The sequence below is a fragment of the Trichosurus vulpecula genome, chromosome 4 (genome assembly GCF_011100635.1).
Source record: "Trichosurus vulpecula isolate mTriVul1 chromosome 4, mTriVul1.pri, whole genome shotgun sequence".
NCBI lineage: Eukaryota > Metazoa > Chordata > Mammalia > Diprotodontia > Phalangeridae > Trichosurus > Trichosurus vulpecula.
The window spans coordinates 373,334,048-373,361,752 of NC_050576.1; the positions used below are offsets into that span (position 1 = coordinate 373,334,048).

The window sequence follows — 27,705 nt, forward strand, 5'->3', positions numbered from 1 at the left end:
CTGAAGTGCTGACCAATGGGGTTCAAGGTGCAAAATTCGAATCTGGATGGATTATAAAAAGAGCTTTGTACCTAGTTTAAGGTGTGCCTGTGCCAGCTAAGAGGTCGTCACCCCGTCAAATAATGACAGGAAATAAAAATCTTTTTTTTTTTCTCCTAAATTCACACATGGCCAGGTAAAATTCTTGGTATTTCTAACAAGGATGACATTTCATTCTGGTACATTAAGGTCATTTTGGTATTGAAGCACTTAGAAAAAAAACAAACAAACCCAAATTAAGGCTACATTAAAGTGCCACAAATTTGCAGAGGCATAATCCTCAATAAAATATATTGATAAAATTAAGAACAGCTGTTTTCTGGTCAGATATCTCATTAGAAAGAACTAAAGGTTTGCAGAAATCCTAGGAGATACAGTAGTAAAAGTTATAGTAGAAGAAATCACATTTGTCATTGGTTGTCCTCAGTATGGAAATTCTAATTTAATTCTTAAGTTCTTAGTTTCAATAAAAAAATTAAAGCTGCAGCCCATTTTAAATGTATTTTATTTATTACTATTCTATGGAGGGTTACTAATTTCCTTGTTCCTTGAGGCAAGTTTTGGCTCATTCCTGTGTGAAGTTCCTTAAACACTGTTCTTTCCAGAAGGCCCTGAAGGTTGATTTGCATAGCCCAGCCACAGAACTCTATTTACATCAACTTAGACAATAAAATTCTATAGCTATTTCCATGATTAATTTTATACTCTCCTTCAGACATTGCCCATTCCAGTTGAACTGACCTATTAGCTATTCCCAGTACACAACATTGCATTTCCCACTTCCATGCCTTTCACAAGTGTTTCCTCAATGGCTGGAATTCCTTCAAAGCACAGGTCAGGTGCCATGTCCTATTCAGGGCCTTCCTCAACTCCCCTCAGCTGTTAACACTCTTTCCTCTTAAGCTTACTTTATATTACTTTGTATATAATTTACATTTACTTGTTTACATGTTGTACCCCCACCTTCCCCCAGTAGATTGTAAGTTCCTTGAGGGCAAATACTGTTTCATTTTTGTCTTTGCAGCCAAAATACCTAGCACAATACTTTGAACATCAGAGGCACTTAAATATTTTTTAGTTTAATATTAAGGGACTTCACATCACTTTATGTAACAACTTTACTGAATAAAGAATTACAGATTGTATGAACCAGTAGGTCAATAGCATATAATATGGTAATTTAAAAAGAAGCAGCAGACTAATAGAAAGTCAATCAATCAGCAACCAGTGTATATGAGTAAATGATTTCCAGTCTTCCTGATTACTGGAAAACTCCACTAATATGGCTTATTTTTGGAGGAAAATTACTACCTATAGCTTTTGGAAGTATCAATGTTTATAGTCCATTTAAAGCAACATATTAGTCAGAAGGATAGACTTGGATTATAAATTACAAAATGCAACAAAGTACCATTCATATTTATGAATGTAGCCCTCAACCCCTAGGTAAGACATAAATGAAAAAGAAGAGATATCTTGATCTTTATCTAAGAAATGCTGTACATTTCCCCAGGAAGCTAACTTGAGTTTTTATGTGGATATAAAGAATTAAGGATGGTCCATAATGTCCTACTACACAAATAGGTATATTTGCAAATATTGCATGAGTCAATTTCTTCCTAAAAAAAATAAATATGTAGAATAGAACAGAGGAAGAAGCTAAACTTTCTAATTCTCAGGCTCAATTATTCTTTCCCTGTTTAAAACACACACACATAAAGAAGTATTTCCTTCAATGTTCATAGCATGTTATACAGAGAATAGATCAAATACAAAAACTTCATTCACTTCTGTCATTAAATAAAAACATCAGTATACAGATAAAGGGATGTTTATGCTATTTGTATAAATTTCTCAAGCCAGCTTAGCCAATTCTCCATCATGATGAATGCTGTTTCATAGTATTCATTTATGCTTAACTATTTTTTACCTCCCCACTGCAAATTTTGGTTTGGTAGAAATTAAAAATAGCTCAAAATATTTATTTTTCTTTTCAAATTAGAAAATGACTTTATCCTAAAATTGAATTTTTTAGGAACTATAAGTTGCTTGAAAAAATACATTTCCAATGCAAAAACAACATCAGGCATATTGCTGGTGCTGCAACAGTTTTTTTGTATGTTCAAATTTTTATTTTCATATAAAAAAAACCCAAATTTTAACACCATGACTAAAACTTTTTTACATGGTTAAAAATAACCATAAGACATTAATGAGCTGTATCATGCATGGACAAAAAAGAGAGAGAGAAAAGAATGATCAAACACTATTTGTTTGCAATTGTTCTAGTTTTCTTTTTAGTAGATTGTAATTTTCCTTGGTCCCTGGTGCTAGAGGGTCAAGCTTCAGAGAGACTTCATAGTATTTCTTGGCTAAGTCAAAGTTTCCCCAACGGTGGTAAAGCACAGCTGAAACAGCAAGAAGCAGTTTTTATTGGAAATCTTTCTGCATAATTTGCAAAACTTTCAATCATTTGTTAAAAAAATATTAAAATACATCACAGCACTGATACTTTAAAAAATCGCTAGATCTAAGAAAATTCTCTGTTATTACATAACTTTCTTTACCTTAATCATCTTCAGTAATGATATTCCTTTCTAGACACCTCCATGTCCTTTAAATCGGTCTCTAACACTAAATGGAACACTAATATTTGGCTACTACAAAAGATTAAGAGGAGTGTATTAACAACATAAAGGAATCATGTTAAATACAGGGCAAAACAGAACAAACTTTTCTTAAGGCTAGTGTTGAATTACCTAGATTGTGCTAAAATTCTGATCCTTTTTAGGTTTGGGCATGTGGTTATTTTTATCAATGCAATAAAGTATTTTGAATTTACTTTTCAGTCAAGGTTTCTCTGCCTATCTCTTGACACAGTAATATCTGGCTGTATATTCTGTCTGAAGGACAAGGATTTCAAAAATAACTGGGCAATGAAAAGGCAGAGAAAACAATCAACACCTTAGGATTGGGTTCTAAACTTCTTGTGGGTTCGTTTATATAATTTCAAATTTAAAATGCTACTAGCTCTACATGTAGATTAGATGTTGGAATGATTTGAAGGGCAACACAATGTTCCAGTAGCTCCCAAATATTTTCCCTACCCTGAGCCTGAAATTCATGGTAGAAGGTCTCTTTCAACTCCACACCCCTGTCTGAAGGCAGTCTCTAAAAGATCCTACTTAAAATATACAGATTACTTGGGAAGGGTGAGGTCATTAACACAAAAAACAAAACAATTAACTTTTGATAGATAGGCTGGGTAGCCAGCGAGGGTAAGACTGTCCAGAGTATGGAGAGAGAATGTGAATAGTGGTCTACAAAAAATCCACTATATGCTTGAGTAGTATGGACTAAAGAAGAGGGGAAGTGGGGAATAACTGAGACATCTAAGATGCACTTTGCTTATTTTACAGTTTTGTGTAAGTTGGCATAATTTACAAATATGGTGAACTGCAGCTATTTAAATGTTGGAGAAGCATGTAGTGCCAAAGTGACCTGATTGCTCTGGTGCTGTAATATGTAGCTAATATGACCTAATCTACTAGAGTAGTTCATGGTTATTCCATGATGGGGTAAGGTAGCAAGGACAGATAACTAAATCTGATAATCATTATACAATGAGCATAAGTCTCTGAATTGACACAGGTTATATTCTAAAGCTTCCTCCAAAGTCCTGCTCTAATGCCTCATTGAAGCATGTGGTTAACTTGGCTCTCAAAAGTAAAGCCAGTAGTGCCAATTCTGGCAGCTTCTATGTTGGAAAGGCTTCAAACGTGGATTCCTTCATAGACTTGCTTGTCTTTAGGACCAGCCTAAGGTCCTAAATCATTATGAAAATCTTCACTGCTTACCTGGTGATTGTGCGAAACATACTTAGTCTAGGAATAAACAATACTCATTGGAAACCCAGGAAGGTTTTCATTATATTTTACATTTATTCTTTCTGAATAAATGGGTAGCCCCCTTAATGGAGTACAGCTTGTTCAGACAAATGTAAGCCCTTTTATTCTGCTGCCAATTCGAATCTCCCACCTTGCTCTCCATTTGGCCAGATGCAACCCCCTGAATTGCCCATGTCATGCCCCCCTCAAACAGCTTGTTAAGCATGTGTACAAGCTTCTAACCTTTCACCTGATCAGAAGCCTGGTTCTGCTAGATCACAGCTCTGATTAGAACCAGTCACCTCTGACTTACATTCTGCTGTCACTCAAAGATAAGAGGAGTACTTTTAATCCTGTGGAAACAAAATTCTTCCCATTGTTTCCCACAGTGGTGAATTCATCAGTCTTGGCAACCTTGGCCAGGTTTAAAAATCTGAAACACTAGGTTTCAAGAATGAAATGAAGGAAATGTAATGAAGGGAAACCTTAAGCACACATTTTTGACTTTCTGTTTTTAGAGTGCAGCACAGACAAGTAAGTCTAAAACAATCATTCTCTGAACACTGCTTTGGTAGAAATGAGCCTACTTCAGTAGAAACTACACTATGGTAAGATTCACACTGAAAAAAGTACCTTACCTAAATTGCCATGGTAACTTGCAGCATTTGGATTGGCCTTAATTGCCTTGAGGAATAAAGCTTCAGATTCCTAAGTAAATAATTGAGATGTCAAAATGCAAGGTACTTGTACGGATCACTTAAAAGCATATTAACTATAATGGGTATTGTATTTCTTGCATTCTCAATGAGTGGGGGAGGGGGTGGCAGGGGAGAGAGAATTTGGAACTGAAAAAAAATTAACAGCAAGAACAAAAAAGCATATTAGCCTCCACGGCCCATGGTTTGCAAAGTTATTCTTTATCCTATGACCCTTATATCCTGACCAACATCACTCTTCTACCAAAACCAACAAACAGAAAAAACAACAACCCCATGACAACTATATTCCAATGATCAAAACAACATCTTGAGAAGATTAATATGGTAGAGATGGTGTTGGCAGAAGCATAAGTAGCAGGCCTGATTCCCACTGAGGGGAATCCTTGGAGCTCAGGTAGGAAAGGGAGATGGTGAGAGTATGAGACAAGGTCATTAAGAGACTTGGATAGAGGGCAACAATACTGAGAGTGTAAGAGCCCTCTGCCAGCTATTTCTGCTCTTTTCAACAGAAAATAATTATTTATAATTCCAAAATTCCAAGTGAGTAGGTCTATTTGTGTGTGTGTCTGTGTGTTTCGCAGGAGGAGAAGGGTAAGATAGGAGTGGGGAGCATAGGGATGAAAGGAAAGATTGGGTTTTGGAAAAATAGTAAAGCAACAGAGAGTTAGAGTTTCTGTGAATGCCATGAGCAAATGAAGCAGTTTTCTACTGTAGCCAATCAGGTAGGTTAAGTTCTATTTTTCTAAAACTAAAGGTTAAAAGCCATTTCGTCTTTTTAACCATCTATAGAACCCTTAGCAATCAAGAACAGCCCCATTAGATGAGCAGCAGGGGAAAGAATAACTACAGCTAGCATTCATAAAGCGCTGTAGGGTATGCAGAACACTTTAGTTATTTCATTTGATAATCACAACAACCCTGTGAAGCAGATGCTCTTATCCCCCTTTTCCAGATGAGGAACTAGGCCCTAGTGATATAAAGACAAAAGTGGCAAAGAATTAGGATGCTCACAACAATCTCCAGACCAGGGGTTCTTAAACTTTGTGACATGGATTCTTTCAGTAGCCTGGTAAAGTCAATGGAACCCTTTACAGAATAATATTTTTAAATGCATAACATGAAATACATAGGATTACAAAGGAAACCAATTATATTGAAATTTAGCTATAAAAATAAAAAAAAAATCACAGGCCACAGGCTAAGAACTCCTGCTTGCAGGCTGTCAAATAACTTGGGTGAGTATATCTACAGGTTCTTTCAAACATTTCATTTACATTTTCATTTCTAAAAGGCCTAACAAATTTAAAAAGCAGATAGCATACATTTATCTTAAATATTTTTACTCTAAAGTTTTCATTTCTTGAACTTTATTTTCTCTCTTCCCCCATTTTTGTTTCTCCCACTTGTTTCTTGTCTATCTCCACCTTTCATCATCTACTGGGAGAACAGCTTTATCAAACTGTTGTACACTATAATCCCTGAGCATCTGGTGCAGAGAATTTGGACTAACATCTGTGAAATTACTATTTCTTAGAACTGGCAGAGATCAACTTATGCTCAAGAAACATGATCAAAGAAGAACTGTAAAAAGTGGGGCATGAGTGAGAAAATATGTTAGTAATTTGCATTTCTAAATCAAAAGTCAAGGAACCAGAGTTTCCTATATTGTGAGATTTATTCTATCCATTTAGCCAATTTTGAGTCAAGAAGCAATTATTAAGTACCTACTATGTGCCAAACACTGTGCTAAGGCACTGAGGATACAAGAATGTTAAACAAAAGCAAAAACAAAAAACCAGTCCCTGTTCTTAAGGAGCTCACAGTCTATGAGATAACATGCAAACAATTACGTACAAATAAGACATATACAGGACCAACTGAGTTAATCTCAGAGGGAAAGCATAAGCATTAAAGAGGCTAGAGAAATGCTCCTTGCAGAAAGTAGGATTTTACCTGGGACTTGAAGGAAGCCAGGAGGCAGAGATGAGGAGGGAGAGAATTCCAGGCATGGGGGACAATCAGTGAAAATGAAGTTGGGAAATGAAATGTCTTGTTTGAGGAAAGACAAAGAGGCTAGTATCACTGAATTTTAAGAGTATGTGGAGGGGAATATGGTATAAAAAGATTGGAAAAGTAGGAAAAATCCAGTTTATGAAGGACTTTAAAAGCCAAACAGAAGAATTCATATTTGATCCTGGAGATAACAGTGAGCCAGTGGAATTTATCAAATAGGACAGTGATGTAGTCAGGCCTTCACTTCAGGAAGATCACTTTGGCAACTGGGTGGACGATGGACTGGAGGCAAGAAGATCAACCAAAAGGCTACTGCAATAGTCCAGGCATGAGGGGATGCACCGGGGTGGTAGCAGTGTCAGAGGAGAGAAGGAGTCATAGAAGAGAGGTACTGTGAAGCAAGAATTGAAAGGACTTTGAAAGTGCATATGGGGATTAAGAATGGGTTGTGAGGATGACACCTAGAGTGACTGGGGGGATGGTAGTAATAGGGAAGTAAGGAAGAGAGAGGTTTGGAGGGAAAGATGAGTTCAGTTTTGGACATGTTGAGTTTGAAGTGTTGATGGGACAACCAGTTCAGATAATCCAATATGCAGCTGGAAATATGAGTGTGGAGGTCAGGAAAGAGATTAGGGCTAATCAGCTAATCAGGGATTTCTTGATGGGATCAAATTAAATGGGCTATGTTTTCACAGGTACTTCCTTAACATCTATGTAACTTTCCATACATTAGAACAAGGGTTTTTAATATTTTTGTGAGTCATAGATCCCTTTGGCAGTCTGGGGAAACCCTGTAAGTGATGTTGTGGATAGAGCATTGGACTTGGAATCAGGCAGACCTGAGTTCACATCTAGCTACAGACACTTGCTACCTGTGTGAGGATGGAGATGTCATTCAACCTCTGTTTGCCACAGTTTCCTCATCTGTGAAATGAAATAATAATAGCACCTACCTCCCAGGGTTATTGTGAGTAAAAAACAAGATAATATTTATAAAGTGTTCAGTACAGCATCAGGCACATAGTAGGTGCTACATGTTAGATATTATTATTATTTTCAGAATGTTTTTAAATGCATAAAATAAGATACATGAGATTACAAAGGAAACCAAGTATTTTAAAATATAGTTATTGAAATATTTTCTTTAAAAAATTTTGCTGACCCCAGAATAAGAACCCCTGTTTTCGAACATCACTACATCTGGTGGGAGAGTATGTCGCTAACTTTTGGAAGGATGTTTTGTGCCAACCAATCTTATTACGGCATCTTAGCAAAAACTCCTTTCTAAAGCTTTCTAAAGTATAGCTAACTAACTGTATCAATTGATAAGCACAAGGAGGAAGTACAACAGTAAAGGCCTTGGAGCTATTTTGAATTAGAAAAATTGGCCTCATAAAACCCTGAAGGAAGAGTTAGCTATCACCTTCTGGGAATTCAACTTGTAAGTGTGAATATCTCCAGAGCATGTGCCACAAGGACAAAACCTTTTTTAGGTGAGGACTGAATAACCCAATAAAATCTTAATCAACTTTATACAACTGCCAAAGTAATATATACTGGAGTCTCATTATCTTCTCTTAACAAAAACCAAAGTCACTTAAATTTTCAACCTCAGTTTCCACATCTGAAAAATGAAAATAATAATATCTGAAGTATTTACATGACAGCGTTGTTGTGCAGTGCCAGTTAGATTCTGTATATAAAGCATTTTGTAAACCTAAAGTGTTACATACATGTCAGTTACTCTAATAATAAGATTAGTGGCCCCTAAAATGGATGTTACAAGAGGTCTAAGATGGATGTGGCTGGAGTGGCATTCTCAAGCAATTTTTGATGTTTACAGTTATTCAGCATTATAATTACTTAGTGGTGAAAGGATTCCTTCTTCCCAGAATCCTCATTCTCATGCCATATTATGACACAAAAATAAAAGCCTATTTCATAATAAACTAAAACACTTCCTCTTGTCCTTTGCTTTACCAGGACAGGAGGCTTCCCACTTGTCATGGAGCCAATGCTGCTGAAATGCAATTAAAGCAACTGATTTTCTAGTGCTGGTATTTATTTGATTACCATGCAGAAGAGCTGTCTTTCTATTCATAAGGGAAGTAGATAATAAAATACCATGAGATGTAGTAAATTTATTTTTCTTATTGTTTAGTCATTTCAATTGTGTCCGACTCTTCCTGACCCCTTTTGGGGTTTTCTTGGCAAAGAATCTAGAGTTGTTTGCCATTTCCTTCTCCAGCTCTTTTGCCAATGAGGAATACTGAAGTAAACAAGGTTAAGTGGCTTGACCAGGGTCACATTAGCTAGTAAGTGCCTGAGGCCAGATTTGAACTCAGGAAGATGAGTCTTCCTGACTCCAGGCCTGGCACTCTATCCACTGCTCCACCTACCTAAGGAAATTGCATTCCAGTTTTGTATTAGAATAAATATGTTCACAAAATTCCAAATTCTTAACTTGTAACAATTTAATAAGTGCCACAGTACTCATGTACCATGGTTCTAGGAGTCACACATAAATATCCACACTGCCCCAGTGGAGCTCACATTAAAATTCCTTGCAACAGATTCTTATTTCTTCTCTTCTATATTATCTTTTCTCAATGCCCTGTATATTTATGATGTAAAATATTTGGAGAAATGGGAAAACTGGTTTCTTGTTCTTGCCTTACAATGTATTTTTAACTTCATCTCAAGAAAAAAGTGCAATGTGAAGTGGAAATCAAAAGAAATACTGCTTATGTCGCAAAGCATTTATAGGCAGTGAGATGACAAAAAAAAAATCAATAGAATGATTATACAGGCAATACAGTGAAAAAGATATACTGTAGCTGGGCTTCTAGGATAAAACTTACACACCTTAACACAGACAGCTAGATAGGTGAACCTCAACAAAAGCCAGAAAGCATTCACTTTTTTTTTCCCCTACAAGTATGTTCTGAGCAAAATTCAGAAGGATTAAAAAAAGCACAGGGAAGCAATAGTGACTCTTTATCAGTCACAACTATGAAAAATAGAGATAAATTTATGATCATCATAGAAAATTTAGATTGACTGGAATATTTCCCAATGTTAGAATAGGGCAGAACCAGTCAGTCAGTAAACATTTATTGAGCACCTCCTATGTGCCAAGCACTGTGCTAAATGCACAGTGCCTTAAAGGCAAAAGGAATCAGATTTTAAAATACTGACTGATGACTTTATACCACAGAGGCAAAAAGAATCAAATGAAAAATATTATGAACAGATGGCTTTTTGTCCACTACATTAGTTATCTTGGGGGAAAACAAAGAAGATGAATACCCAGTCTTGGAAACAGAAGAATATTTTTTTCCATGAAAATGTAAAGTAGGCGTATTACTCTTGAATATACTGAGAACTGAAGTCTACCTCTGGTAGCATGGTTCATAACAATGGCTTTAGAGCAGGGATTCTTAATTAAGACACGCTGAATGATATTTTGATACTGTAGCTTAATACAACTGGTTTCTTTTTGTAATCCTACATATTTTATTTTATGTATTTAGAATCATTATTCTGAGAAGAGGTCCACAGGTTTCACCAGATAGTCACAGGGGTCCAAGACACAAAAATGGTAAAGAATCCTTTTCTAGAGTCACAGTACATGAGTTCGAATTCAGCCTCCAAACCTTGTTGTCTGTATGCTGCCAGGCAGGTTATTTAATTTCTCTGGTCCTCAGTTTCCTTATTTATAAAAGTTGAGGGTTGGGCTATTTCTGAGGTCCCTTCCACCTCTGGATTCATAATCCTGTGACCATGACACAACCTCAGTTTGCAGTACATTTTGGATTTATATTTAGTGCCAGGATTGGTGCAAAATGTGTGTGTGTGTGTTTCTAAAGTAAAGGATCTAAACGGTCACAGCTACTCTATCATGTACCTCAGATGAGGAGAATAAGAAGCAATCTTAAGTAGGCCATCTATGCACCCTGGGTTGTGTCATGATCTTTGTGTAAAAGATGTAAGCCTATAAACAAAACCTAAAACCCTGGCTGATTTGGAAGCAAACAAACCCAAGCACTCTTGTGCCAGAAAGGCCCAGCTGCAGCTACACTATGAGTGTACATTTTACTATCAGTAAGATGCATTTAGAGAGAGTCCTTTAGGACATGGGGATTCTTCCTCTGCAACCTGCCCTTTTCATGGCTTTTAAACTACAGAATCTTCCTTTGGTTGCTTGTTCTCTTATAATTATTTTTCAGTCTACAGACTTGCCTCTGGGACAATTTCTTCAAGAAATAAATTGACTATGCTCTCCCAAATGTACCATTGTCCAGTTACCTATAGATAGATTCCATTCCTAGGACTAATTTTTTTATTTTAATTTTGGCCTGCCTTTGGATTTCTCTGTGCAAAACTAATATTTATGGCTTTTATCAGATGCTATTGTTAATTACCAAAAAAAAAAAAAAAAAAGCTAGTGAACTCCAGTTTACAAACCTTGTATTTTTGAGCTTTTCCCAGTACATTTGCCAATGAGAACATAACAGAGTGATCATTGGGTATTAATTCTAACGCCTCCCTTCCAACTGCTTCGGCTTGGGCTAAGTTACCTAGGATAATGAAACAGAAAAAGAACAAAATGAATAACACCTTAAAACCTTTTTCTGGTATTTTGGTCTATCTTCCTATAGTTAAAAAGTCATGTGTATTACAATGTTTACAAACAAATCAAAATTGCCCAAGGAAAAAAAAGTTATTTGGTTATTTTGATAAACTTGAGACTATGCATCAAACGATAAGAATAGGTTCTGAACCTTTTATTTCATTGTTATGGGCAGTTGCCTTATGAGGAATTGTAGTAGTGGAACTCCCTCTACTAATGCAGGTGGGCACCTTCCTTACAACTTAATCTTAAAAGAATTTCCTAGAGTACCAACAGACAGTCCTGGTTCCAAGGCCAGCTCTCTTCTTTATGCTATGCTAGACCAAAAGAACACTAAAAAGCAACACATAAAATAAAAAAAAACCTTTAGATTTAATGATTCTACATCATTGTGATCACTAAGACATCCATAATGGAGGGTTAGAGCAGAATATTTATATAAACTGGTCCTCATCATGGGGAAGACCACTGCAATTTATCCCAATTGTGATACTATTCAAATAGCTTTTGATTAAAGCATATTTTACAGTCTTCAGCAGTAATATGAACATGTTTCCTTACAGAAGCTAGTTATAATCAAGAAGTTAGAATAGAGAACAAACTTACAAATAAGCCTTTCCCGATAATGCTACTGTGATGACTTTAAATATATATACATACACATATGTATGTGTATATATGTGTATGTATTATATATATTCAATTTCTATTCACTTAAGAGACAGAGACCAATATATGCAACTCAACAGATCTCTGTTAGCTTGTTAAAGAACTGCCAAATTAATTTAATAATTACTTTAGCAATAACTGAATGATAAAAACTATGTAACTAGATCATCTTTTCAATTCTCTCAGCTGCTCATGGTTTTTCATAGTAGTGCCTTATCGATCAGGCATCAGGGGGGAAACCACTTGGGCATCATGGGTGAATAAGTCAAATGACTGAACTTGCCCCTTTAAATTACCAGACTTAAAAAAACCCCAACATTTGGATGGGAATCTTTCTAAATCTGTTATGTATTTCCTGTTCTTCTTATTGAGAGTATACTGAGCATCATCCAACTTTTTCTTGATTAATCAGGATCACTGTGAATATACAATCACATCAATTATTTAACTGTTCTCTGATACAGTAAGAATTATTAGGTCTGTAGTGGATATTTACTCCAATATGGTAATTTTCTTAGCCTACTATGTTTTTTGAATTTATAGTTTACTTTTCATTCCCTTGCTATCAGGCTAGGGCCATATGCAGAAATCTTGTAATAATGGGGTCTCACAAATAATTATAGAGTACATAAAACATGTTGGGGGATTGGGCATCCCCAAATGTGGCAGTGACTCCAAAAGCTATAGTGTGGTTACAGAACTTTATTAGGTTTCCAGCTATTATTCTTTACAATTATTATAATTGTTCCTGCCTTCAGAAGAACTTCCCAACCATTCAAATTTCCTATGGTCTAGGAAATCAGATTAAGCCTGTTACAACTGTGTCTAAAATAGAGAGAGACTGAGGGACCAAGGGGCACTCTCATGAGTAAAGTTCACAAGCTTGAGTATGTTGATTTTTGCAACATCTTTTTTTTTTTTGGCAAATCTACTTTTTTTTGGTTGTTCATAGGACTTCTTACTTATGGTTTCTTGGCTATGTCTGGATGGATGACTAAAGCTGTCAAATGAATTAATGCATTAGCTCTAAATTTTATAATGTTACAAAGGTATCTTAGTTTTCTTAAAATTTCTATTTTACATGGCTCAAGGAATCAGATAAAAATGGAGCATTCAGTAAACATTTATCTGATTAATCTGAGGACCTTAAAAAAAACAAATGAGCCATCTATAGCTCTTAATTACTAGGTGACATTATAACTATGCATTGTTATTTTGAACTTACATAGAACCACCTTCTCCAAAGTTCAAACATATTGTTAAAAATTACTATACCTATATTATCAAGCAGTATGATCATGTTGTTCCAAGCCAAAGTGTGTTCTGGTTTCAGAAAAGTAGCATTTCTCCATGCATTCAATGCATCTAGAGGACGATTTAAGTCTGCATACTGAAAATAATGCAAAAATTTAAATGAATTTTTCTTGTTTTTGTTCCTCTTTTTTAAGCTTCTGTGATTGGATTAAAATATAGAAGACTGAATTTTCCAAGTGACATTTAAGATGAAAAAAAAATCCCATTTAATGATGCCATGCTTTAAAATATATATTCACATTATAGAAATGGAGTCAGTTGAAAGCCTGATTGAGTCCTGACTTTTCTCTCTTTCTCACCTCCTATACTATATATGCTACGAAGTGTCAGATTTCTACCTTTGCAATATCTGTCTCATCCACCTTCTTTTCTCATGTCATGCCAGCCACCCTTGTTCAAGCCCTCATCACCTTAAGACTACGGCAATAGCCTCCTATTGATCTCCCCTGTTTCTAATCTCTCCAATACATCCATCATATAACTTCTGAACTGATATTGTAATGACTGACTACGATATTAAAGTCCTTCACAATTTGCCTCCAGCCTCCCTTTCCAGGCTTACCTTCCCTTAGCATACTCTGTGTTTCTGTTAAACTGTCCTACTAGTGGTTTCCAGAAGTTTTCCTACCTTTATGCCTTCAGACTGTCTTGCATACCTCAAGTGCCCTCTTTCATCACCACTGCCTCTTTGAATCCTTAGTTTCCCATAAGGCTTAGTATGGATTTTATCTCCCATACAACGCTTTCCCTGATCCTCCTAGCTGTTAGTGCTCTTCTGCCTTCTATTTATCTGTTTCCATGTTGTATTCCCACTGAAGTCTAAGTTCCTTGAGGGTATGGTAAGCATTTTAAATGTTTTCTTTTGTATTCCCCTAGTACCTAGTGCAATGTGTGTGTGTGTGTGTGTGTGTGTGTGTGTGTGTGTGTGTGTGTGTGTAAATAGAGTAGGTGTTGAATTTGCTGGTGTGGGGAACTTCTACCAACAGAGATGGGCAACTGTTAATAGAATTTGCACAGGGTCAGACAGCTAGTGTCAGAGGTGAGACAGAATGAGGTTTTCCTCATGCTGAGTCTGGCTCTCTGTCCACTAGCACCTGCAGCCTTTTGTCCTGTATGTAGTAGGCATTTTATAAATGCATATTGAATGAATATCTGTTGAATTGATTAATTACTAGTTTCTTGCTTTTTCAAAATAAAAAAGTATACAATAGTATTATTTAGAAAATAAATCAACTTTGTGTCTCTATTAAAAGTTATTTTGTCTAGTTACAAGTCAATGAATCTTAAGTTTTATTGTTCCCTTTTGACTATACTAAAGTAAAAAAAACCTTTAGTTTTATATTAGACATCCTTTCTCTTCCCTATGGAAAATCTCATAAGGTATGACTCGAACCACACTTCATTATCTTCTATATTCATCCTCCTTCTGATTTACAATCTGGGTGCTTAAAACATATTTAAATTAAAAATTCCTTTTTGGGGGGTTGGGAGGGAGATTTTGTGTTTCATTTTACTTTTAAATCAGTCATTAGAATTCAAAATGGTTGGCTCTTAATTTGCATAACTGGTAAGCAAAACACCTAGAAAAAAAAAGATGGGTTTCTTTGATTCTAACCTCATGCCCTCTTTAAGTACTAAAAGGGCTTTATCTCAATGCAGTTTTGCTTCTTTAACTCTGGTGAAGGTGCCAGTGATGGTAATTTATTGGGATTTAAGGATGGTGCATATTCTAGTACAAACTGTCCAGTCTGTCTTCCTTTCATGGGACAACAGCAACATTTTGACTTGCCCTATGACCTTCATAGCAAATAAATGACATATTATGCAAAGGAAAGAAAAGTTTAATGAATTATGGAGACATTTACTAACTCCCATTTACTTGTGCTGTCAGAATTTCTTGCATGGCTTTACTTAGAAACTAAAGCAACAACATTTCCCCCCTTATCTGACAGAAATTAGGTGAAAAGTTCAAAAGAAAAGCAAGTAATGTAAACATAGGTATCTCAAATCAGCATTTACTTTCCTTTCTGTGTCACATGGGCATCATAATTAATCCTTCCACCACATTTTTTCATAAGCAAATGACCAACAGAATCTTGCATGCTTAGTCAATTGGAGTGAGTCACTAGGACAAATCAATAGGACAAAAGCCACTGTGATAACATTTATTAACATGGCCAGGAACAAACTTGTTTTAGAATTTCAAAATGCTCAAAATACGTTTTAATTCTTATTAAGGTAAAGCTGAGAGCAATGAGACTGAGTCAGGTGAAATTTGGATTTTGAAGTCCTATACTATATAATCTTAAATCTTAAGCATTAATTCAGCAGCATGGTGTAGTGGATAGGGTGGATTCAATGTTAAGGTTTGTAAAGGTTTGTTCCTACCTCAGAGCTAATTAGCTGTATGAACCTGGATATGCCAAATAACCCCTTAAGGTCTCAGTTTCTTCACCTGGACTAATCTCTAGGGTTCCTTATAGTTCTAAATCTATGAAACTATGTACTTCTTTTCTCTGGTTGGCTTTGGCTTTTCTAGATCACTACTTTCTAGAATGGGGGCATGAACCACATCATAGGATGCTTTAAGAAAATATTAGAATTTACATTTTTTTTAATTAAAAAAAAAGAAAAATTAAGCTTTGTTAATACTTAATATAGAGATTGACATTGATCGGCACCTTCATTCTATCTGTGTATCAGATGATCACATGTTCCACATAAAATGTAAAGCATCCTGAGGGAAAAGAAGGAATTCTACAAATGGAGAGATTCATTGGTGTGAATAATCATTTGTTTGCTTCAAAAATACCGGGGTATATTACAATTTATGAGTGCCTTGTTAAATGGATTTATGCATTATATGATTTACTTTTAACCAAACTAACCCTCACAAAAAGGGCAAGTCGCTTATAAAGATTCTTGCAAAGAAACCATGGATTGAAGCTAATACTAATAACGTAAGTCTAAGCAGACAAGAAAATGGCAGAGCTGCTACTTCTATTCCTAGAACGAACTATTTGTCAGCCACGTTACAAAGTAAAAGCAGTGATGGTTACTGACAAGAAATCCAATGGGGAACAATCATAAAAAATCTTTTTTATACTAAATTTTTTCAATAAGATGAAATAACATATGCAAAACACTTTGCAAACCTTAAAAGTGCTATATGTGTTAGTTATCTTTATTATTATTGTTACTATATAAGTTTGCTGTTTATCTCATGACCAAGTATACAAAAGAATTGTCAAACTTAAAGATGAATTATGCTGTGCATTCTTTAATAAAAAGACATTTCTATCTGCTGACCTTTTTATAATAAGTGGCTTTTGGTAGTATAATATTTAGCAAGTATTTTTGAAAAAATAAACATACTTAATTTGTTGCTTCAAGGTAAAGATAACATTTTAACAATGATTAAAAAAAACTGCTTTTTCAAAGAAATGCATGCTATGGAGAGAACATTTTTCGAATATGTTTGGAAATACTTTCACAAGGTGTACCTATAAAAACACTTATACCTGCACCCGAAAAACTTGAAAAAAGAATTTTCTAACCTGTTTAAAAATCTTCCAAACAAAGAGCTTCAGTGTTTTTTGAACCCATTTGTTAAAATATAGAAATGCAACACTTAATTAGTTTTCAAGAACAAAAATTGACATCAAGAACATGGAAATTTATTAGCTGAATTTCCACAAAAACCTTTGTATAAATGGTGACTAGAATTGAAAATTAGATTTGTGTTTTAAGTAAGCACAGCTAATAGCATACTTTTTCCATTTGAACTGTATATCTGTGTGAGGAATCTTTTCCAGCTATGGTAAACAGTAAAATCAAATAAAAAATAATTTGAATTTAGTACCAGAACTTTGAATTGCTGTATCACAAAGTGCCAATCCTAGAGTTTAAAAAATATTCAATCACATTGTTTTCACTAAAAAAAAAAAAGGCATGTGGATTCAAATGTAAGAAGTTCATCACTGGCTGACCTTACTAAATATTATTATCAATAAAAGTATTAGTAACAGAATAAACAAAATGTAATGATACTAGCAATATACTACTAATATAATAAAGATTATCTAGTAAGCATAAATGGTTTTATACCATGAAAATTAAATTTTAAAATATTTTTATTTTATCTTTATTTTATTTTTAAAATGTCCAGTTTTGTTTGTAATGTATGTAACACACAAATACATGTATAGAATTTGTAAATAAACATATGTATTGGGTATGATTTTTTTTTTCTAATGGGGTATCATGATCAAAAAAATTTGCAGGCCAGTGTTATGGAGAATGACATTCCCTATGTGTGTTGATCTGGAAATCAGAACTTACAAAAAGTCTTCACCAAATGATTTATTCCACAAAGGAAAAAGAAGACTCAAGTCATTATGTCTTCATGAGATCTAGGAAGTTTAGTGGGTTATGATGGTCAAAGAATTCACCATCTATTGGACAACCTTGTTTGGGATGACCCTCTCTAAACTTAGCTAGTTTGGTACTAAGATACAGTAACCAACGGTCTATATCCAGGCTTTTACTTGGAAGTCTTTCCATCTTTAAAGGACATGACAGAGCTCCTGCTGTGCTGGAATAGCCTTTGAGAACTCAGTTACTTCCACAATATGATGAAACATCAAGGTAGAATCTTTTGTGGAATGAAGAGTGGTACAGAAAAAAAAAATCTAAGAATATTTTTTGGAAAATGTATCAAACACAAATTTCTTATGTAGTAAACAGGGAAGGCTTTGCATAGGGTCTAGCAGATAGTATTCTTTTTAATGAATTTATCCATCAACTAATCCATTAAAGATACTTGTTCTGCACAAATAAAAGTTACTAAGCAAGAGAAAGCAACAAATTTCTCTCAAGGTTTTTCTTTTGGTAAAAGAATATTTAAAGAAAGAACTTTCAAAAGGTTTTAACTGCTAAAAGTTAAGCTTTGATGAGATTTAAGAAAAATTTCTCAAGACAAAACACAAAACAAAAATCTTGAAATAAGAAGAACGACCAGCAGTAGGCAACACAGATAATTTCACAGTAACATAATTAATAAACAATATGTTCAATATAATAGATACTTTTCTAAGACAGGTAGGCACTTATACATACTAGCCATCAAATAGCCAGGTAAAATTTATATTCTACGTTAGATTTTCTATGAAATGACTTAAGTAAAATTTATATAGCATAAATTATCTGTCTTCCTCAACTCCAAAGAAGTGAAGACAGTATAGAGAATTATATAATGCAATAAACTGCAAAGTGAAAGGACCTTAAAGTCCAAGATGGAAATCTATAGGCAGAGTCTTCACTTTTATAGACATTATCCTAAAAGAAGAGGAAGACTTAAGCTTCCCCCAAGCTAGAACAACTTATATGAACACATATATAGCACAATAATACACTGAAGAGTAAGCCAAATATAAGTTTTAGGGGACAAGCTGATAAAAATAATGGAGCATAATATTATATTGCCAGAAGTGATACGACATTAACTTTAAGCTTTCTTGAAACTACTAAACTTAAAGATGCAAAAGCCTCGCAAATAAACACGGAGATAAAAAATTATAAGGAGAGTTATATGGGGCCCTCAGTATTCCAGTAAATCACTATTATGAAGCATTTTGTTACAAGTTGAATTTCATTGCAATATAATAGATTTAAAATGTTTTTAATTTCATGAGCAATGAAAAACAAAGAAGACAAACATCATCAGCCCACTTTACAGATATAAGCTTGAAAGCAAAAAAGCTATTAAGTGACTTAGACTTTTTTTTAAAATATTTTGAAATGTCTTAATACTTCCATCAGTTTAATGTTATGTCCATTATATTTCATCACCCTCATTTAAAAATAGCTTTGTTTGAATGTGGAACAATTCTGCATACCTATAGTTATTTTTATTATTTAAGTAGGAAGGTAGATAAGAATCTATGATATACTTAATTCTGTTCCAAAAGCTTAGACCCTTTAGCCCTTTGCTGTTGCCAAGTATTCTCTCCACTCTACCCTGGCATTGTCCAAATTATATCTATGCACACAAAAGCAGAGTGCCCTAGCAAAAAACCAAAAGCCCAGACAAGGCTCAAATGTGCACTAACAGTCCTTCAAGAATAAGAAGGGTTTTTTCATCTATCCTCTGTTCAGAATAGTGTTTAGATGTTCTCCATTTCCCCTAAAGATAGAAGGAAAAAATGGTTTTAAAGTACTTGAGGATTTAGGTTAGATAAGAACTTTTTTAAGAATGAGATTGAGGAGTTTTTCCCTATAGATATTTAAGGCAAGATAAGTATCTACTTAGAATCAGTTTAGATATAATCCTCCTTAGGGCACAGGATTACACTGAGTTGATAAATGAATCAGTCTAATATTCTATGATATATTGAGTGCAAAATAAAAAAGACTATAATATTCTAGTTTTGATAAAATAATAAATTTTCTTATTAACCATTTTCTCTGACAAAGAGTTAGGAATTAAAAATAACATGTTTTGATTCATAGGAAGTTAAAATTAATCTAAAATGCTAAGGAAGAAACATTAAACATTTCTTTTTAAAGGTAGAGTATGTTATCTAGGAGTATTTTGTTAGGTGCATATATATGTAATACATATACATACACACACACACACACACACACACATATATATGTATGTATATGTATACACACATACACACATATATATGGAGATTTTTTTTTTACTTTTTCTGGAAAAGGAAAATGTATCAAGCCCTACATCAATATTCTCTTAAGACTTGAAAAATAAATTAATAAGTAAACTGTCTCTTGGTTCTTACCAAATAGTTTTAAAGCACTCTGTGGACAAGAACTCATCACTAACCTGATATCCCTCGGTCAAGTATTGTCATTGCAATTTTCATAAAGATAAATATGCTTAGAATTAAATTATTGATTAATGCAGTTAGCCTCTTCAGGATGAAGGAAAAATTGAGCAAAGAAGTTATATTGTGAGTTTTTTTAATTAAGGTTTTATTTATTCAAATTGTAAAAAAACTGAAACTGATGGTTTCAAGAAGCCACTCTGAAGAAAGGGCTTCATAGGGTATAGGTACCACTATTTTTCCTAGTTTAACTTATTCTCTAGTTCAGCCTAAAGCATATGTCTTCTCTATCAATTAGTTGTGATGAACTCAAATTGGAAATGTTCTTAATTTAAAGGTTTCCTTTTTTTAATTAAAGGACTTCAAGAAAAGAAATCAAACTCGTACACCTTACACAGACACAGATACACACAGACACACAGGTATGAAAATTCTTCTGACCAATGTACAGCACAAGCTTACCAAACGTCCTAAGTTGTAGTAACAGTCTGGATATTTTCTCCTGTATTTAATTGCTGTCCAGTAGCTTTGCTCAGCTTCTCCAAACCTCCGCAGGCTGTTCTGCACTATGCCTAAATTCATCCATGCTGCAGCAAAGTCTGGTCTAGAAAATTATTTAAAAAAAAAAAAAGCTAAACCTCAGAATGTAGGAAAAGATTTTTGTGTCAATGATGTAATCTGGTGCAAACAATGCTCACTGTATTTGTACAGCAAGAGACAATAGCTCCTCTGCTTCCCGTAGTTCATTCCTTTCTTTCAAGATATTTCCAAGATTATTCATGGCATGAACATATTTAGGATTCAATCTGAGTTGTGAGGAGGGAAAAAAAAACAAAAACAGAAAACCACTTATACCTAGTATTTTTACTATGCAATCAGGAAATGTCAGTAATACTTTGTAATTTGGTCATTCAAAATTAAATGTTTTAAATCTGAGAAGACAAAACATGTACATGTTTATACGTTATTTGATGGATTCTCTCATATAATTACATATGTATATATATGTTTTAAATAGGCCAGTGAATTAGCGTTCTCACTACCTTACAGCTTCCCTGTAATATCTGATGGCAGCAATCTGGTCACCTTTATCAGCCAGGTTTTTGCCAATGTTGTAGTGAACCTGAAACAAGCAAACCATAAATCATAACCATACCAATTGACAGCTAGATTTCTCTTATCTCTAGCACTAGCATTTATGGTTTCTTTCAACTGAAGACATGAAGTACTTTAAAAACCGAGTTGCCAGGATTTAATCAAGTCCTTGAGGGATTGAGAGAATCCTTGGACTTTGCTTTTTTTGTTCTTTAATTTATCCTTGTTACAACTTTTATTTTTTTCTCCCTTTCTGAGAAGTCTGGAAGAAGGAAGGCAACAGAGAGAGAAACTACAGCTTAAGAAAGGCATTAATATTGTTTAAAAGTCATTGATATTTCCAGAAAGAATGGTAACCAAAAAAAATCATGAATTTTTTACAAGAAATTGTTAAAAGTTAAACAATTACAGTCTGAGAATTGGCATTTTGTTTCCTGGCAACGCTAACTGGAGAAAAGACTATGCTATTAAAACTCTTTGTGAAACTGTCCAAAACAGTCCAAAGAAAGTTCATATTAAGACATTGCTCTCCTTTTGATCTGATTCAAGACTTTTAAAATCACATATACATGATCTTTTTCTTCTGTAAAATTCAAAATGTGTTACCATTATGCTTGGATGCTGAACAGTCACTGATGGTGAAAATGTTCATTTTCACAACTGGGAAGACAAATTCTCCAAAATCATATCAATCTATTAATATAGGTCATAGAGCTGAAAATGACTCTGGAAATCATCTAGTCCAGTCTCCAATTTTCATGAGGAAATTCAGGCCCAAGGAAATGAACAGACTTACCCAAGATAATACAACTAATTGTTATCCCATAATATTTTTTGTGGAAAAGATATAGTCTGGATGATAGCATAGTTTATCAGATTTGGAACTGACTGAACAACTGGCCACAAAGAGTAATGATTAATGGATCAATGACAACCTGTAAGAGATCTCTTCAGTTTAATCTTTTAATTAATGATTTTGGGAAAGCATAGATAACATGTATATAAACTGTGAAAATGAGAAAGTTGGGATCTAGTTGTATGGAGAATTGTAAATAAAAAAAATTCTCTACAGGTTAATATAATGGGTCAAATCTAGTATGATTAGGTAGAGATAAATGTAAAGTCTTTCATCTGGGTTCAAAAAATCAAATGTAAGAATACAGGATGGGGAAGAATGACTACATGTGATATGTAAAAAACAGTGGGAGGTTTGCATCAGTGGATTACAATGTGGGTCAATACTGATATGGAAACTAAAAAGGCTAATATAAATCTTAGGCTGCATCAATATCTAGAACAAGGGAGATAATAATGCTGCCATTTTTCAGTCTGGTCAGAGAAAAACAGATCTGGAATATTGTGCTCAGTTCCAAGTACCACATTTTAGAAAAGACATTAAGTAGTACAAATGTACCCAAAAGAAAGTGACCACAACAGTGACAGGACAGGATCCTCCATCTGAGGATCCATTGAAGGAAATGTGAATTTTAAGTTAAATTTGAAAAAAAAAAACAACCTGAACAGTAACATGATAACTTTCTTCAAGTATCTGAAGGGTTGTTATATGCAAGGGGAATTGGATACTCCACAGTGCAAAACTAGAAACGATGAATGGGTTGTAGAGAGGCACATTTTAATTTCACCTAATAATTAGAGTAGCTCCAAAATTGAATGGGCCAAGAAGCTAAATAAGTTTTCCACTGGTGCAAGTTTTTAGGCAGCCAATATATGGATAATTATTTGATAAAGTTTCAATTGGATTAGAAATTCAGATACTGACTGGACTGGATGAACTCAGAGTTCTCTCCCAACTCTAAGACTTAATGGTTCTAGTGGCAGAACCAGGACCAGTATTCTGGGCTCCCGATTTCTAATTCCTTTTTATTATACCACATTGCTTCCTAGTTGTATTCTATTAAGAACTAGTAACTAACAACAAATACAAGTAACAACAAAACAAACAACAACAAAAAGGGAAAGACAGGAAATATTCCTATTCACTAAAAAAAGAGAAAAATAAAGCAGATGGGGGAGACAAGAAACCTTATCAAGGGTCCTGGATTTGAGGACACCGGAAAGGCAGCATTATTATATATTATATTCATTTTAAAAACTAGAGATCAGTGACCCAAGTTAATTATACAGCAAATAATTGGTGCAGAAGAAACCAAGCTTCTACCATCCTCCTCATAAACACATTTATACAAAAAATTAAAAGCATATACTGCCTCACAGTTACTTGGTTCCACAAAAATATGCCATTAAGGAAACAACATCGTGGGAGCAACACTCAGTTCCATAGGAACAAATGATATGAATGAGCAACTGCCTAAACAACGTTGACAGTGGAGTTTGCTTACAACGGCTTAATGCCATCATTGCAAAATGTTATGAGACACACCAACATTAAGTCAAGTATGTCTGTACTGAGTACCTAAATGCAAGGACTAAGGTGTTAAGCAAATCAGATACAAACCTTGCCCTTTAAAGTCCTACAATCTATTACTATATGGACATAGAAGCAGATATTAAGGCAGCTCTTTAATAAACAAATAATTAGGTATGTTACCTGCAAGAAAAAGAGTTAGTCAATGCATTTGTTGGGGTGGGCCCACACCATCATTCTAATATAGCAAAAAAAAAAAAAAAATTTTTTTTCTTTTGGCAAGACACAGAAATGCTTTGGGGGAATAAAACAATCTTAACACTAAATGAAAATTAAATCAGGGCACTATCTTACAACTATCTTAAACTTAGGCCTATGTCCTGCTTTATCTATCTCATAATTACATTACATTAATTGCATAGTCTAGCAGATAACTGGCTGTAAAGTAAGGAAAATCTGTGTTCAAATCCTGTCCAATACATCATGGCAATATAATGATGGGTAACCCAGGCAACTCCCTTTGACCGTGAATTATAGAGAAGGTGCTGATCTGCATTGCTAGGTGGAGTTCCTTGCCAGGAGCAAACTCCCTAGAATGATGAAAAAAAAGCACAAAACATTTGAATTTTCTGGGAGGGTATTAAGCAGTGTGATGGTCTTTGAACACACAGCTAACAAAGAGCTACATTTTCTTTCTTTAATCCTCTGTCATATTTTAAAGCATATACATGTATTGTTACCTAATCCTACAAGAAGGCATTGTAACAAGGGCAAATCACAGGTGATAGGAGTATGCACTACTGTGCACCATAAGGTCTAATTTAAACTTTTTGGTATAAATTACTGTCCATCCATGGGTATTACTGTCTTAAAATTACAGCTTGGAAGAGAATCAGTTAAAACTAACACTAGAACATACATTTTTAAAAGTCTGCTCTAAATGGTTATAATTCTGCCTTTCCCCACAGCCCTGGGTGTTGTTTCTTCAACATCCTACCAAGCACAAAGGAACTGAAGGCAGTTGAAGCCAAGCTCTACTGCCATTGCTGCAACAGCAAGAATACAAATACAGCTTCAACTCACATTTCAACATGACTCCAGCCTCTTCCATTCTCTAGCTCCTGCTGCTTTCCTTTGTTACGTGAAATTCTGTTTTCTAAATAAAAAGCTCAGACAAAGAGTTCAGCTGCCCTCTGCAGTACAGACAGCTTTCTGTAGCATGCACAGAGCAGCAAAGACCATAACGCCAAGGAAGAAAAATCACAATTCTTAAATAAAAACTATGGCTCTCTCTATAATTAGTTGAAAGTCTCACAGAACCCTGAACATAATTTGTACTCTCAAACACTTCCCATAATTAAGAGCTAGAAAACAGTTACCCAGAGGTCAGCTTTAGCACGTATGCCATTTTAGCATGCATTATTTGAGCAGCAAGAACAGATCTGGGTTGACATATTGCACACAAATCACCCAACCCTATTATCAGGTAGTTTATTAAAAGGATGTTTAGAGAATGAGTAGTTTTTCTTTTCTATGAAATTTAAAAGAAATGAAAAAAAATCTGTTTAATTTTCAATTTTCCCTGCAATTCCTGAATCACAACCAGTGTGAGAAGCCCAGGAAATTGAAATGCTTAACACAGTTCTGTAAAATATAAGACACATGTGGAGTAAAAAAGTGTAAATGATTAAATGCATTATTAAAATAAAAATCTTGAATAAAAAGGTTATCAGTTCTTACACTTATTGCAAAAACTGAATCTCAAATTTAAAAACATATTAAAAGAAATTTATAAATTACTCAGGGTCAGTGTTTAAAGAAGACATTATTTAAATACCCTCCCTGGTTATTAAAACAATATTAACTGATTGACCTTAGGCAAATCATTGAACCTTGGTGAGCATCAGCTTCCTCATTTGTAAAATGCGGTAGCTGAACCAGACCTCTAAGATTCCCTTTTTAGATCTAAAAAAGGAGAGAAAATAGATGTTAATTTTAAAAAACAGAGAGGAGGGGGATTCTACAGATGTGAAATGTTGAATGAAAAAAGGTTGTCATGTTATTAATTGTACTTAACTGTTGGTCTTTGATACAAGAAACTGCTCACAAATCAGGAATAATCTGTAAATGCTTGTAACATAAAAACAAATCAATAAAACTGAAAGTGTAAAAATGAAAAAAAAAAGAACCAATATAAAACTGTGTTGGAGTTGAAAATGGATATATAATAAATGTTTAATTCTTAATAACTTTTAGAAATCAGAAGTAGAAGGGATCTTAGAGTCCAATCCCCTCATTTTACAGCTGAGGAAATTAGAATGGGGGAGTTGGGGGCAGGCAATGATTTGTCCAAGGTCACAAAAGTAGTATTAAATCCAGTATACTCCTTCCATCTTACCCTCCTGCTTTCTATATGAAAATTTAAATATTTAGTTTTAATTTAGTATTAATTTAAATATTTAGCACCTGCATCGTACCTCACACACAGAAGGCACCTAATAAGGCACACTAAATGACTAAATTCAATTAAGTTCCACAAGAAGTGACTGTGCCTTCTCACTCTGGAAAATTCCTCCAGCAGGTCAGGTCAGTCTCCTTTCACTGATGAGTTCCTCCTGGGGCCTCCGTTCTGAGGAGCGGCCAAAGCTGGCCGATGTTCATTCCCCTCCAAGGCATACTTCTGACTTGCAGGACTTCAGAATCAGGCCTCAGCACAACCTTACTTTGGAACCTCTCTTGGACCTTCAGTTTTCTCGCACTAGAAGATCCATCTGCCATGCCAACCCCCTTCTCCCGCTGGTGACTTTCTCCTGGAGTCTCCAGTACTTAGCACAAGTAAGTGCTTAATACGTGATTGTTGCTTGCCTGCCTATCTATGTGTTAGGCACCAGTGGGGTACAAGATACATACATAACTACTTGACATTTTGTGGACAAAAAAATTATTTTGTACATTTGTGCTGACACAAGTGTTGGTTGCCAAGTTCAGCTTATATAATGATGGTGGTTGGGGCAGTTAGGTGGCGCAGCGAGTAGAGCACTGGCCCTGGAGTCAGGAGGACCTGAGTTCAAATCCAGCCTCAGACACTTTGGCACATTTACTAGCTGTGTGACCTTGGGCAAGTCACTTAACCCCAACTGCCCTCCCAAAAAGGAAAAAAATAAAAAAAAATATAATGATGGTGGTTTTTCCTATATATGATGCTTTTTCTGATTCCAATCTAGGTTCTTTTGAAAAATGGGAAAGATAATTCTCTGTAGCTTTTTTTTTTGGAGGGGGAAAGGCAGAGCAATTGGGGTTAAGTGACTTGCCCAAGGTCACACAGGTAGTAAGTGTGTCAAGTGTCTGAGGCAGGATTTGAGGCAGGCACTCCAGGGCCAGTGCTCTACTCACTATGCCACCCAGCTGCCCCTTTTTCTGTAGCTTCTTTTTAAAGATAATTCTCAAATAGATTCTCCAATGTACTGCAAAATTATTCATTATTAAAAACAAAATGAATAAGTTAATGGCAATTTTAGGATAGAGTCAAATGAAGACAAAAATTTTTAATTCTGTATTTGTTAAGCATACAGTTTGTCTGCAATAATCAGCTTGTTGTAGTTCAGTGTTGTTGTTTAGTCATTTCAGTCATGTCCAACTCTTCATGACCCCATCATAAACTTTTTCTGCCACAAATTGTTCATTCATGTATCTATAATTTGTGGAATGGTTTTTTTCTTTTCAGATGCAATGACCCCATTTGTCTTCATGACAAAGATATTAGTGGTTTACCATTTCCTTCTCTAGCTCATTTTACAGATGAGGAAACTGAGGCAAACAGGGTTAAGTGACTTGTCCAGGGTCAGAAAGCTAGTGTCTGAGGTCAGATTTGAACTCAGGTCTTCCTGGCTCCTGGCTTGGTGTTCTATCACTATGGAATTAAATCACTTCTTTAAAAGAAGCACTATTATACAGTTTGCTTACGGAAAAGTTATTTTGCATATGTATTGGGCTTCCTATTAGTTTAAAAACTATTTATACACCTTAACATTGCACAATGAATTTATTTGGATTTTCTTTTAACCACAAATATACAAGTATCATGAGATTCTTTAATTTA

At 34.8% G+C, this 27,705-nt stretch overlaps 1 protein-coding gene across 2 annotated transcripts in view; it reads right to left on the reverse strand.

Annotated features, from left to right (window-relative positions):
* Positions 1-1,139: 1,139 nt before the first annotated feature.
* Positions 1,140-27,705, reverse strand: part of TMTC4 (transmembrane O-mannosyltransferase targeting cadherins 4) — an 84,399-nt gene continuing 57,833 nt past the window's right edge. Inside the window, exons 12-18 of one of the 2 annotated variants that reach the window (XM_036753352.1) lie at positions 21,169-21,248; positions 20,824-20,931; positions 20,588-20,729; positions 13,236-13,350; positions 11,126-11,238; positions 4,565-4,634; positions 1,140-2,447 (exon numbers count right to left, since the gene is read on the reverse strand). In XM_036753352.1, the coding sequence (XP_036609247.1) occupies positions 2,299-2,447; positions 4,565-4,634; positions 11,126-11,238; positions 13,236-13,350; positions 20,588-20,729; positions 20,824-20,931; positions 21,169-21,248 (777 nt within the window). In that variant the 3' untranslated portion in view covers positions 1,140-2,298. The remainder of the gene's footprint in view (positions 2,448-4,564; positions 4,635-11,125; positions 11,239-13,235; positions 13,351-20,587; positions 20,730-20,823; positions 20,932-21,168; positions 21,249-27,705) is intronic. The other variant, XM_036753354.1, reaches the window with a different exon arrangement.